This window comes from Rhinoraja longicauda, chromosome 31, assembly GCF_053455715.1.
Source record: "Rhinoraja longicauda isolate Sanriku21f chromosome 31, sRhiLon1.1, whole genome shotgun sequence".
In the NCBI taxonomy this organism is placed as follows: domain Eukaryota; kingdom Metazoa; phylum Chordata; class Chondrichthyes; order Rajiformes; family Arhynchobatidae; genus Rhinoraja; species Rhinoraja longicauda.
Window position 1 is genome coordinate 6,440,330 of NC_135983.1, and position 12,224 is coordinate 6,452,553.

At 41.4% G+C, this 12,224-nt stretch overlaps 1 protein-coding gene across 13 annotated transcripts in view; it reads right to left on the reverse strand.

The window, feature by feature from the left end:
- Window positions 1-12,224, reverse strand: part of gapvd1 (GTPase activating protein and VPS9 domains 1) — a 114,907-nt gene that overhangs the window by 10,643 nt on the left and 92,040 nt on the right. For all 13 annotated transcript variants that reach the window (XM_078426281.1, XM_078426279.1, XM_078426276.1 and 10 more), the window contains 5 exons: window positions 7,592-7,711; window positions 5,755-5,881; window positions 5,027-5,148; window positions 2,405-2,564; window positions 1,706-1,893 (listed from right to left, as the gene is read on the reverse strand). In XM_078426281.1, coding sequence (XP_078282407.1) covers window positions 1,706-1,893; window positions 2,405-2,564; window positions 5,027-5,148; window positions 5,755-5,881; window positions 7,592-7,711 — 717 coding nt within the window. The remainder of the gene's footprint in view (window positions 1-1,705; window positions 1,894-2,404; window positions 2,565-5,026; window positions 5,149-5,754; window positions 5,882-7,591; window positions 7,712-12,224) is intronic.

A 12,224-nucleotide genomic window follows, 5' to 3' on the forward strand; every position in this document is an offset into this window, starting at 1 on the left:
AGCAATCAAGAGCAAGAACAACAACTTGTATTTATATAGTGGCTGTAATGTCCCAAGGCAGTTCGCAGAAGCTTCAAACAGAATGTTGGCTGATCTTCCTCCTAACTAGCCCGGGAACACTGGAAGCTAACACTGTGCCCCAAATGCTTCACAAACCAAAAATTAGCCAGCACAGTGTGGGTGCTTCAGATCTACTTGGCCTGACCAGGGAAAAGGGCTGTTCTGCAAAAGCACCAGGCCATAGGAAACTCTCATTTAAATACTCTGAAAATGTTCAGAGACAAGTTGAAATGAAAACATTTTCAACTTGAACCCATCTACTTCAAATTAAGTACCTTAACTTGTACTGGATAACAATTACAGACCCATTATTTAAAAATTGACAGTAATTCCAATTGTGGAAGGGATGTCCCTTGCTTGTAAAGTACCTGCCACACAAATTTACTTCAAATCCATTTGTCAAAAAATCAACAGAAATTGACATTTGCAGAAAACCGTATTTCACTTTATAATCAACTACAATTGATCACCAATAGTAAACTGCTATACATCCAACACAATTAAAGCTGATTTTGGCCACTGCTAACAAAAAAGTAGAGTGGTATGGTTCATGAAATAAATGTCCCTTTTCTGCCACCATCATAACAGGCCCAGTTATGGAAACATTTTTAAGAAATTCAGACTCTGCTCCAGAAATGGGGAATAAATACATAACAGATGTGGTCACTGTTGAGTGCGTTACTGTTGGGGAGCGGGGGTAAATAACCCTGCCTTGTTAGATTTGGATAATGTGCACTCGACTCCAAGTCTAAACAGCAATGATCAGATTTCAGTCTACTTGAGATCACACTTTAATTTTATGTCTTTAAACAAACTAACCCAAGCGCAACCCTCTCATATATTCCCTTTCGTGGGGAAGGCAAACACATAATCACAAATGCTGGCAATTTATCTCAATCTTTTTCTTAATCAGCAAGGTGTCTGCAGATATTGTGTATATTAATGCTCTTTAGTTCGTTTTTGGGAGTCAGTGCTACAGAATAAATGATCAAAATGAATGCGAAGACGGCGAGATGTCGATGTTTCGCATTTCTGAAATAAAATAACTAACTAGCAAAGACCAGATGAACCAAACGAGAGCAACTGGAATGCAAGGAGCAAACATTTAATCATCTCACACTCCCAGCCTCCTCCAACAGCCACGTTCTTCCCTGGAAGACATTCATATTTGCCATCACCTTTCCCAGCTTCTTATTGGGAAATGATAATAGACAATAGACAATAGGTGCAGGAGTAGGCCATTCGGCCCTTCGAGCCAGCGTGGACACCAGTCACCCTCCAGTCACCTCCCACAGTGGCTGATGCTTGACAATCAATATCAGCATCAACTCACCCCATTTCCACATATGCCAAAGACATGTTATCAGACTGGATGGGAAAATGTTCAATCTTTTTCTTAAAAATAAACAGAAAAAGGTGAGAATTGTCCAAACCCAACTTGACCATAACCAAAATCAACCAATTCGGTGGAGTTTTAGGAGCTTGGAATAGTGTGGCTCAGCCATTGACTGAATAGATTCACTCCACCAGAGGAATCATAATGTTAACTTTTGAGACAGTTAATTCAATGAACAGATTTACATCCCACATAGTAACAATCAAGAAAACGGGTTGTTAGTAGTCAATTGAAAAGTGCTCCTGTTACCTTTAATAAATTCCAGAATATGCTTCTCTCGACTTTCAAGCAATAGCCTCACACAGACCGTTGTGAAATATCTGTTGGCAACTTCTTTGTCTCTCAGCACCCTTTGCAAGAGCCTTTCAAGGTGGGCCTGTGTCGTCTGGAGCCCCTGACGACATCGTGTCAAATATGCAATATATGGAGCTCGTTTTCTTAAATAAAGAGAAAGATTACTGCACATTTAATGCAAATTAACCAGCACCAATTCATTGGCAAAGTAGGCTGCAACACATAGCAAATAGAAGATGCAGCAAGCTGAAAAATACAGCTGCAAGGAAAAGCTGGCATATCCTAGAATTAAAAGCTATAATGGGCTGGAGTGTTAAATGATTATAACTTACTGCTTATGGTCTATGAGAAACAATAACACTAGTACGTTAGTATTTTAACCACAAATCATCTCTATGCCTATTTGTATGAAAATACTAATGATTTTAAACGTTTCTTTCTGTCCTTAGGGGGAAGAGTAGTACATGAATGCTTTCCTGCAACAGAGATAAATAGTTTGATTATTTTTTGTAACTGGGATAAATGTTGTTGAGGATAACTCATGGCTTTTCCTTGCCAAAATAATACAACATCTTTGGATTTGTTATACTGGCAGTAACACATCCATGCCCGTGCTTAAAGTATTTTCCAAACAGCATAGTAAATAGATTCTACCTGTAGTCGTCAGCAATTGCAGAGAGTAGCTTGCGACAGGTCCTGTTGTCAAATCTGCCAACGCAGCGCGTGGTTTCCTGAATCTGTGCCATCAAGTGCTTATCCTGCAAATTGATGGCTTCGGCCAGCTGAACTTTGAGAAAGCAGACAATCTCATTGTCTAAAAAATAAAGATCAATATAAAAATCAAATTAGCCTTGGAGTCATACATAGAACATACCACAGTACAGCAAAGGACCATTCAGCCCACAATGTTTGTGCCGAACGTGATGCCAAGTTAAACAGATCTCATCTGCCTGTACATGATCCATTATCATAAAGTCATACAACACATAAATACAAGAACACAAGAGAATAGGAGCAGGCATTGGCCACTTCCCCCTCAGGTGTACCCTGCCATTCACTGCCATCACGGCTGAGTTGCCATAGCCCTCAACAAGTGTTTTATTGTCATACTACCGGTCAGCCAAAACATTATGACCACCTGCCTAATATGCTGTTGGTCCTCCGTGTGCATCCCCATACACAGCAGGGTGCGATACACTGTGTATTGTGACACATTCTGCCCGTGACCACCATTAAAATTTTCTGTGACTTGTGCCACAGTAGATCTTCGGTCGGTTTGGACCGGACAGGATAGCCTTCGTTGCCCTCGCGCCCAACACCCTGTCGCCGGTTTGTGGTTTGTCCCTCCTCGGACCATCGTCAGTAGGTACTCACTACTGCTGACCGGGAGCACCCCACAAGCCTTGCTGTTTCAGAGATGCTCTGACCCAGTCGTCTGGCCATAACAATTTGGCCCTTGTCAAAAGTCGCTCAGGTTTTTACTCCTGCCCATTTCTCCTGCATCCAACACATCAACTTCAAGAACTGACTGTTCACTTGCTGCCTAATATATCCCACCCCATGACAGGTGCCATTGCAACAAGATAACCAATGTTATTCACTTCACCTGTCAGTGGTCATAATGTTTTGGCTGATCGGTGTATGTTCCAAAACAGAACAATGAAATTCTTACTGATAGCAGCACAACAGATATGTAATCATAGTTCCCTGTTCCTCTTCTGTTCCAGCACTGCAAAGTCCACAATTCCCCTGCACGTACAAGAAATGATCTAATGTGCAGGAAAGAACTGCAGATGCTGGTTTAAATTGAAGATAGACACAAAATGCTGGAGTAACTCAGCAGGACAGGCAGCATCTCTGGAGAGAAGGAATGGGTGACGTTTCGGATCGAAACCCTTCTTCAGACTGATCTATCTCATTTTGAAATACCACCAGTGATCAAACCTCCGGGGTAGAAAATGTCTGAGATTCTTCATTAGCGAGAGGAAATTCTGATGATGCATCTTTCTATGGAATCAACTCAACATTTGTCTCTCATGCTCCCTTAATTGTTCCAGAAAGATCACTCTCAATCATCTAAAATGTCAAAGAATGCAGGTCTAATTTAGCCCAGTCCACAGAGGCCAAGCATCCAACTAATCTTGTTTTATTTTCCTCACATTTCCTTCAATTCCCACTAGATTATACCGCACACATATGCACCAGCAAAAATTAACATACCAACGTGTACGTTTATGGGGACCAAGAGGAAAATACAACAAAATGAAGGAGATCACAGCAGCTGAAAGGAAATCCACATGGTCACAGAGAGAACATGCAAACTCCACACAGATAGTGCCTGAGGACAGGATTGAACCCGTCTTTGGAGCTGTGAGGCAGTTGATCTACTTCTGCACCTTGCTTGATTGACGTGCAAAACAAGAAACAAAAGCTGAGCAAGCTAAGAAGTCGAGGGAAATTCAAACGCCACAAGAATAAGAATATATTGAACAAAACTGACAGAATAATGATTCCTTCTGTGCAATTCTAAGGGAGACACCCTGCACACAATAAAGAAAAAAAGCAACATTTAAGAAACATTCAGACAGGTGCATGGATAGTCATCTTTAGGTTTAGAGGGATATGAGCCAAACGCAGGCAGGTGGGTTGGCAGGGCTTGTTTCAATGTTGTGTGACGATGACTCAACCTTTGCTTCCTAATCGCAGAGTCGGAAATCATTTTTTTATTCCCTTGGGGGAAATTGATTAAATAGAAATGATTGAATTCAGAATATCCATGGGATGCTGCCCAAAGTATCATCTATATACTAAAACTCTCGTTTGTTTGTTCCTGAACTACAGCCAAAACGGTACACGATAGCGCGACAATTTTAGGCCCACTTTACTCACCGTCATCCCTTTAGTGCTAATGGAAGAAGTTTCATTGAAATCGGTGTTATCCACATTTTAAAGTTTAAATCTATCTCCTAGGGAGAGACGGGGGAGGAAGGGAGGGGGTGGAGGGAGGATTACGGGGGTTGAGGGGGATGGAGTGGGGAGGTAGAGGGGAAGGTGGGAGGGGAGGGGAAGGGCGAGTGGAGGGGGTGGAGCGGGGGGAGATGGAATGGGGAGGGGGAGGAGGAGGAGGAGGGGGGAGGAGAGGGGAGGGGGAGGGGGAGGGGGAGGGGGAGGGGGGAGGAGAGGGTGCTGCACCAATGCAGGAGAGGTTTGGGCTCAACGGGTCCACTTGGTCTAGTATATGATTAAACACCACAAATTATTTTGAGGAGTCTTTACCTTCAGATTCTCCTTGATCCGGTCCTCCAGGGGGCCCATTTCTTGTTGCTGAATGGCTCACCAAAGGGAAGGCAATCGAGTCAGCTGAACATAGAGCCATTCGCAATTTCTTCTTTGCATCCCTAATTGGAAGAATAAAATGCCAATTTTAGATTCCTGGCAATTAAGCAAAATAGAAACAACTGAAACAGGGCAATTCTTACGCTCTGAGGTACCTTCCAGTTTTAGCTAGTTAATCCCATTAAACATGCTAATAACATTTGGCGATGGGCACATTTAAACCATTTTGTCCAAAAGTGGGCAAAATGTACAGGATAATAAACTGAAAAGCAACAAAGCAAAGTGGAGAAGTAGAAACAAGGAATTGCAGATGCTGGTTTATAAAAAAAAAAGGACACAAAGTGCTGGAATTACTCAACGGGTCAGGCAGCATCTCTGGAGTTCAGGGTCCCGACCTGAAACGTCATCCATCCACGTTCTCCAGAGATGCTGCCTGACCCGCTGAATTATTCCAGCACTTTGTGTCCTCCAAAGCAAAGTGGAACAGCTTTCTCCGTCAAATTCCACATTCTACCAAAAGCCAAGAGACGAGGAGTAAGCAAAGGTGAAAGAGGCGGCAAGAGGTAGCTTGATTCTCTCTACACATGAAGGCACAATAAAGGATGGAGCCAGTCTGAAGACAAGAAAACAGACTTGATATCTCTTAGACAGACTGAAAAGGATGCTACCTGAAGGAGAATGTGGAGTCTTGAGTCTGGGCCGACTGACTGGCAGAGTCTGGCAGATCATCTGCTGAAAGGTTCTGAAGAGTTTCATCACGTGGCGAATCATGCACACTCTCGTCTCCGATCACCTCTGGAAAAAATCAAACAGCTTGCATTGTAACAGAGAATCATCTTCAGAAAAGAACGACAGAGCAAAGAAGCCCTGAATTTAACCACCCAATAAGAGAATGGATGCTCAACCAACACTCTCAATATCATGTGTGTTGATTTAGCAGGAACAGTGCTAAACAGCGTTTGGCTTGTGCACTGGTGCTCCAAATAATGATGCAATGCCAATGGATAGAGACTGAACAGCCAGCGCAAAGGTACAACAAACAACAAACCATGAACAATGAAAGGATTGCTTTTAAATCACATCAAACTCCTTTAGTTTTTTCCCCTACATCCTGTCGAAAACTTGCATATCCCTGGTGTGGTGCAACATCATGGTTAACAGCTTTGATAGTGAATGCGGCAATGTCAGGAATTATGAGGATTCTACCATCAATTAGGAGGAATTCGATCCTACACTTGTACCCGCTTTGGGCAGGAGTTGTATCCGACATTAACGTTATCAATGAACATTATCATTTTTCCCAACCTTGTGGCAAAGCATCATTAACACTGATTCCTGCTGCTCTCTGCATCTCCTTCTCAGTCTTTTGTCCAATAATCAGCCTATCAAATCCCCTTGCCCATCTTCACCTATTACTGGCCATGCTCTGTCCTGCCCCACCTCTTCTCCAGCATTGGTCTGAAGAAGGGTTCTGACCCGAAACGTCGCCTAAACGTATTGTCCAGGGATGCTGCCTGACCTGCTGAGTTACTCCAGCACTTGTGTTAATCTTTAACACTGTCATACTAGCTGCGATTAGCAACTAAGTTGGGTTAACAGGAGAGAACACGTTCCCTTAAGATTCTTTCACCCTGTCCGAATCAGCTAATAATGAGAGCAGCTGGCAACAGAAAATAGTTTACATTGTGATCATTCAGATTCCATCAGAGGAAAATGGCCAATCCTGTAACTGTTTAAAAAAAAGGCATTTTGCTCCCTCTTTTATTTCTAGTTATTTCAAATTACCAAAGATAGACAAAAAGTGCTGGAGTAACTCAGTGGGTCAGACAGCATCCCTGGAGATAAAGGCCCCTTTGTCTCCAGAGATGTTGCCTGACCCACTGAGTTACTCTAACACTTTGTGTCTATCTCTGTAGTTTAACTTCTAGTTTTAGCTTGATATTAATTAGCTACAGCTCAATGCCTGCTGATGCTTTGGAGGCTCTTACATAACTGTGAGTCTAACCACAAAGCGATACTTCAACCAGTTATTTTGTCTGGTGCAAGCTGATAGCTCAGTGGCCTAGCTATTATATAAACCCCACATTAATGATGCCATTACATCTCCTGCTCATACAAGATCATACGCCATCACTTCAGTAACAAATGTGGCAGACACGGTGGCGCAGCGGTAGAGTTGCTGCCTTAGAACGCCAGAGACCTGGGTTCGATCCTGACTAAGGGTGCTTGTCTGTACATTCTCCCCATGATCTGCGTGGGTTTTTCTCTGGGATCGCCGGTTTCCTCTCACATTCCAAAGATGTACAGGTTTGTAGGTTAATTGGCAGAGTATAATTGTAAATTGTCTCTAGTGTGTATAAGACAGTGTTAGTGTACGGGATCGTTGGTAGGCGCGGACAAGGTGGGCCGAAGGGCCTGTTTCCGTGCTGTATCTCTAAACTAAACCAAAACTAAGATACGATCAAATACCATTTCTAAGCCAGAGTGAACATTAAGATGACTTACCTGCAACCTCATCATTTGCAACTGCTTCACTGGGACTGGATCGTTTAATAGCACTTCTGTATTTATCCAGAATATCCTCAGCAGCCTGGGCTTGTGCATTCAACCTGGGAACTGGCTCATCTGGCAACACACAGAATCAGTGTGAACAAACAATTCTAGCTACTCTTTAAAATAAATATATACAGATGACTTTTTAAATTCTTAATCTGCATTTACATGTTTATTATTTCTTCTTAAATGGTCTTAACCTTTATGGGCATGCCTTTATTTTTATTTTTATAAAAGAATCATTGTAAAGTTATGACGACACCACGTTGAAAATATTTTAAATGACAAAATGAACATTTTTAATACTCCTACTAATGGTTGCTTTTAAACAGTTTAAATATGAATTAAAATACAAAATTAAAACAATTCAAAATAAGCATCTTATGAATCTGCAGAATGATCGGTACAAAACTTCATTAGTTAGATATTGGTAATGCCTGCACCAAAAGACAATTAAAGAAAGACTGGAAATGGTTGCCATTTGTCACTGAGCTATTTATGGATTAGATCCAGATTGTTAGATTTAATGCATTAATTCTTGAGATCGTTCACACTTTAAAAAAAAAAACAACATACCAAATGATCACCTGTGACTTTGCTCACAGGTAATCCCAGGGCAAAGTGAGAAAACGCAATGTTGCATGCACAGAAACTGAGAAAGCATGCTCACTACACATGCACAAATATAGGCAGCAAAAACATTACACACAGAAAACAGAGTAACTAACTCAAGGCATAGCTCAAACACCAAAAGCACTAGGAACAGAGCAGAAAGCAGGCATCGTGAAAGAGGTTAACCCTAAGCAAGATGGAAAGGTGCAGATACTACAAAATGAAATGGGTAAAATTTGTGATTAGCTTCATTCCAGAAATGAAGTTATTGATAGAATTTTGGGGAATCAATAAACCCATTAAAGACCACAAATTATTTCTTCCCCCAAGGATTTCTCTGACTATTTATGCACAAAAGTGAGGTGCTTCTGAGTGAATATATATATTGTTTTTTTAACAGTATTTAAATATGTTTGTGCCATACTGGATAAAAATACGCTTGTGACGCAGCTTTATAAATATAACATTTATCCATCACTTACAATCTCTTTAATGGATAGTATTAAAATGTTTTCATAACCACATATAGGATTGTTGTCTGATTTTCCACTCAATATTTTTTTAATACTTATTGTCCACATATAGTTGTCCAAGATGGTAGTTGATGGTCTTTCAAAATTGCTCAAGGAAGCAGATACAACTGAATACTTTAAAGGACACAAATGTGCTAGAGTAACTCAGCAGTCAGCATCTCTAGAGAACATGGATAGGTTACATTTCAGGTCGGGTCCCTTCTTCAGACTACAACGGAATACTGCCCAGGTGATTTCAAACAGCAGAATGTTAAATGCCAATGTGGAAATTGAGTCACATGTAAGCAAATTGGGGAAGAATGGCTAGGTCTTTTTTGTATAAAAAACACTTGAATAAGTTTAATAAACTCAGTTCGCAAGGTCATTTTTACTGATTCTACCCTTTGCTTCCTGGTATTTAAAAATCTAATTAATTTTCTAAATAATCAAGGTACTAATTAACAACGATTAGCAACAATTCCATGAGATGAATGAATGCTCCACAATTTGAAATCTGCGCACCTTTAATTCTGAATTTTTGAGCCAGGGAAAAAAGTACACCTGGCTGACTAACTTTAAATCATCAGCATGTTTAAAGTTTTGCTTGTTTTGTTAGCACCCAAGCAACACTTTGGGACAATTGCATGTCAAATGTGTGATGTGAAAAAAGCATGTCTATTGCTGAATGGGTAGAGTTGCTCCTTGCAGCGCCGGAGAGCCGGGTTTGATCCTGGTTACGGGAGCATGGAGAATAATTGGCTTGGTAGAAGTGTAAATTGTCCCCAGTGTGTGTAGGGTAGTGTTAATGTGTGGGGATCACTGGTTGGTGAGGATTCGTTGGGCTGAAGGGCCTATTTCTGTGCTGTATCTCCAAACTAAATTAAAATAACTTATTTAATAGCATTCAGATTTTGTTCAGGATATTCTCATGATCTTTAACTTTTAATTTCACAGCACAGCTTGGTGGCGCAGCGGTAGAGTTGCAGCCTCACAGCACCAGAGACCCGGGTTCGATCCTGGCTCCGGGAGCATGTGTGTACAGAGACTGTACCTTCTCCCCGTGAGCTGCATGGGTTTTCTCCGAGAACCTCTGTTTCCTCCCAACTCTAAAGACGTACAGGTTTGTAGGTTAATTGGCTTGGTATAAATGTAAATATTATCCCTAGTGTTAATGTGTGGCGATCGCTGGTTGGTGCGGTCTCGGTGGGCCGAAGGAGCTGTTTCCATGCTGTGTCTGTAAACTAAACCAAACCCAAGCGAGAATAAAGTCATTCGCCTCAAAGTCCCTCTTTAACTTAAAATGTATACATTGAAAAAGTATCTTTCCCACTAAGATGTACTAACATGGTCATCCGACATTCCTTCAAATTTATAGAATTGAGATTTCAGTATACTGATAGTATGATTTTGTAAACTGATAGTATGATTTTGTAAAAGACTAATCACATTTTAGTACTCATATAAAACAACTTCTGTTCATTCTTCTGTCAACGATCTTGGGAACCACAATTAAATTAATCAGCAACCAGTATCCCATTTTAAGTTATTTGTCTTAAATTTTCTATGACCTACTTTCAGCGATTCCTTTTTACGGACATGCAAGTCTCTGATCATTTTACATTACCTCAATTATGTGGGTGATCATCCACAATGATTTTGTGATAATGAGACACCATCAGGAGCCCAACTAACATCTTTCACTATTCAGCTCTGTTGTTCCAGCTTTTTGGCAAGATCAGCTGGTAGCAGAACAGCTGGTTTGGGGGTTCTATGTTTCCCCATGAAACAGGTAGCAAGGGTGCATGTGAACGGAACATCAGCTAGTACAGAATAATCTCACTTCACGTGACCAGTAAAGCACCACAGCTCAACCTGAAGGTTCCAGAGATAGGTGAAAGTACGTAGTCCCACAGCACAGGTCCTCAGGGTTGTTGCTGCCAGGACGAAGGCACTGGCCAAGTGCAACCAGTGAAACTGTCGGTGACGAGGGGCAATTACTGTTGGCAGATTCTGTGGTCCAACAGCTGGAATACCACACGGATACCTGCAGGAGCTGCAAGCTGACATAATCACTGAATCCCCATTTACTCTGATGATTCACAATTATCCATTCACAAGATCATCTATGAAGGTTGACTGAGGTTCCACAAAGTTAAGTTTCCGTATGTTGTTGAAACTTCGATCAAAATCAATTACTTTCCCCATTGTATCTTTTTCATTTTCTCCATTTCCTTTGTGTTTCCCTTTTTGTAATGCTTCCATCTAAGCTGGCAAAACATTTTACTCATTTAAACCCACATCACCTTTCCGCAAACCACATTAAAAAGATCCTGTCGCCAGAGATAGACACAAAATGCTGGAGTAACTCAGCGGGACAAGCAGCATCTCTGGATAGAAGGAATATGTAACATTTCGGGTTGAGACCCTTCTTCAGACTGAAGGATCTCGACCCGAAGCATCACCCATTCCTTTTATCCAGAGATGCTGCCTGTCCCGCTGAGTTACTCCAGCATTTTGTGTCTATCTTGGTGTATACCAGCATTTGCAATCCCTTCCTACACATCCTGTCACCAGACATCTGTTGAACAGAAGATGCATAAATAACAACCTCCAAGACTGCCTTGCTCATCGCAGGGTAAATGTGGACATCAAGGATCTCCAGTGTTCTTTGCTAACCAACCAACAATACATTGGTATACACTGATGGCCATAACAGGTCACTTACTCACTCTTGTGTAAATGAGCTGTAGAATTAAATTATTACATTTAAACTTGCCCAGTATTTGAACATGTGGATAAGAGTAAAATGCCTTTGTGAAATCAAGGTACACAACATTAAACTTTGTATCCTCACCCAATAAAGGCAAACACCTCAAAGTTAAGTAATCATAAAGAATAATCTGAAACCATGTCGTCAGGCTGACTCTCCTTTCTTCTGTTCATTTCCCCTCACAGATGCTGCCTGTCCTGCCGAGTTACTCCAACAGTTTGTTTTTTTACTCAAATCTCTAGTTTGTCAGTTTATCGTAAGGACGAATGCTAACAATACGAATAATAGTTATTCTGATGCAGGACACAAGGCAAGTGAGCTCTGGAGAACTTTGATGAAGGAATCTGCCAGTGAACTTCTTCAGAACCATAGCTGATGCCTCACCTCACTTAAGCTACCATCTTCAATGTATCCTGTCATAAGCATTACCGTTCATGGGCTGCTTTCACCATTGAGCATTTCTTATTTTATTTGCAGCTAGCGATAGAAACTTAATAGCTTCCTTACTTTTCTAAGCTTGGTGATTGTGATTGCCGTTTCTTAGTAACCCATTTCAGTCGGTCATAAAGCACGCGCTGAAAACGGCAAACGCAGTTCACTTTACCGAGGAAAGGCGTTGCCAGGGGCGGTGGTGGAGACATATACGATAGTGGAGTTCAAGATGCTTTCAGATTGGCACGTGGATATACAG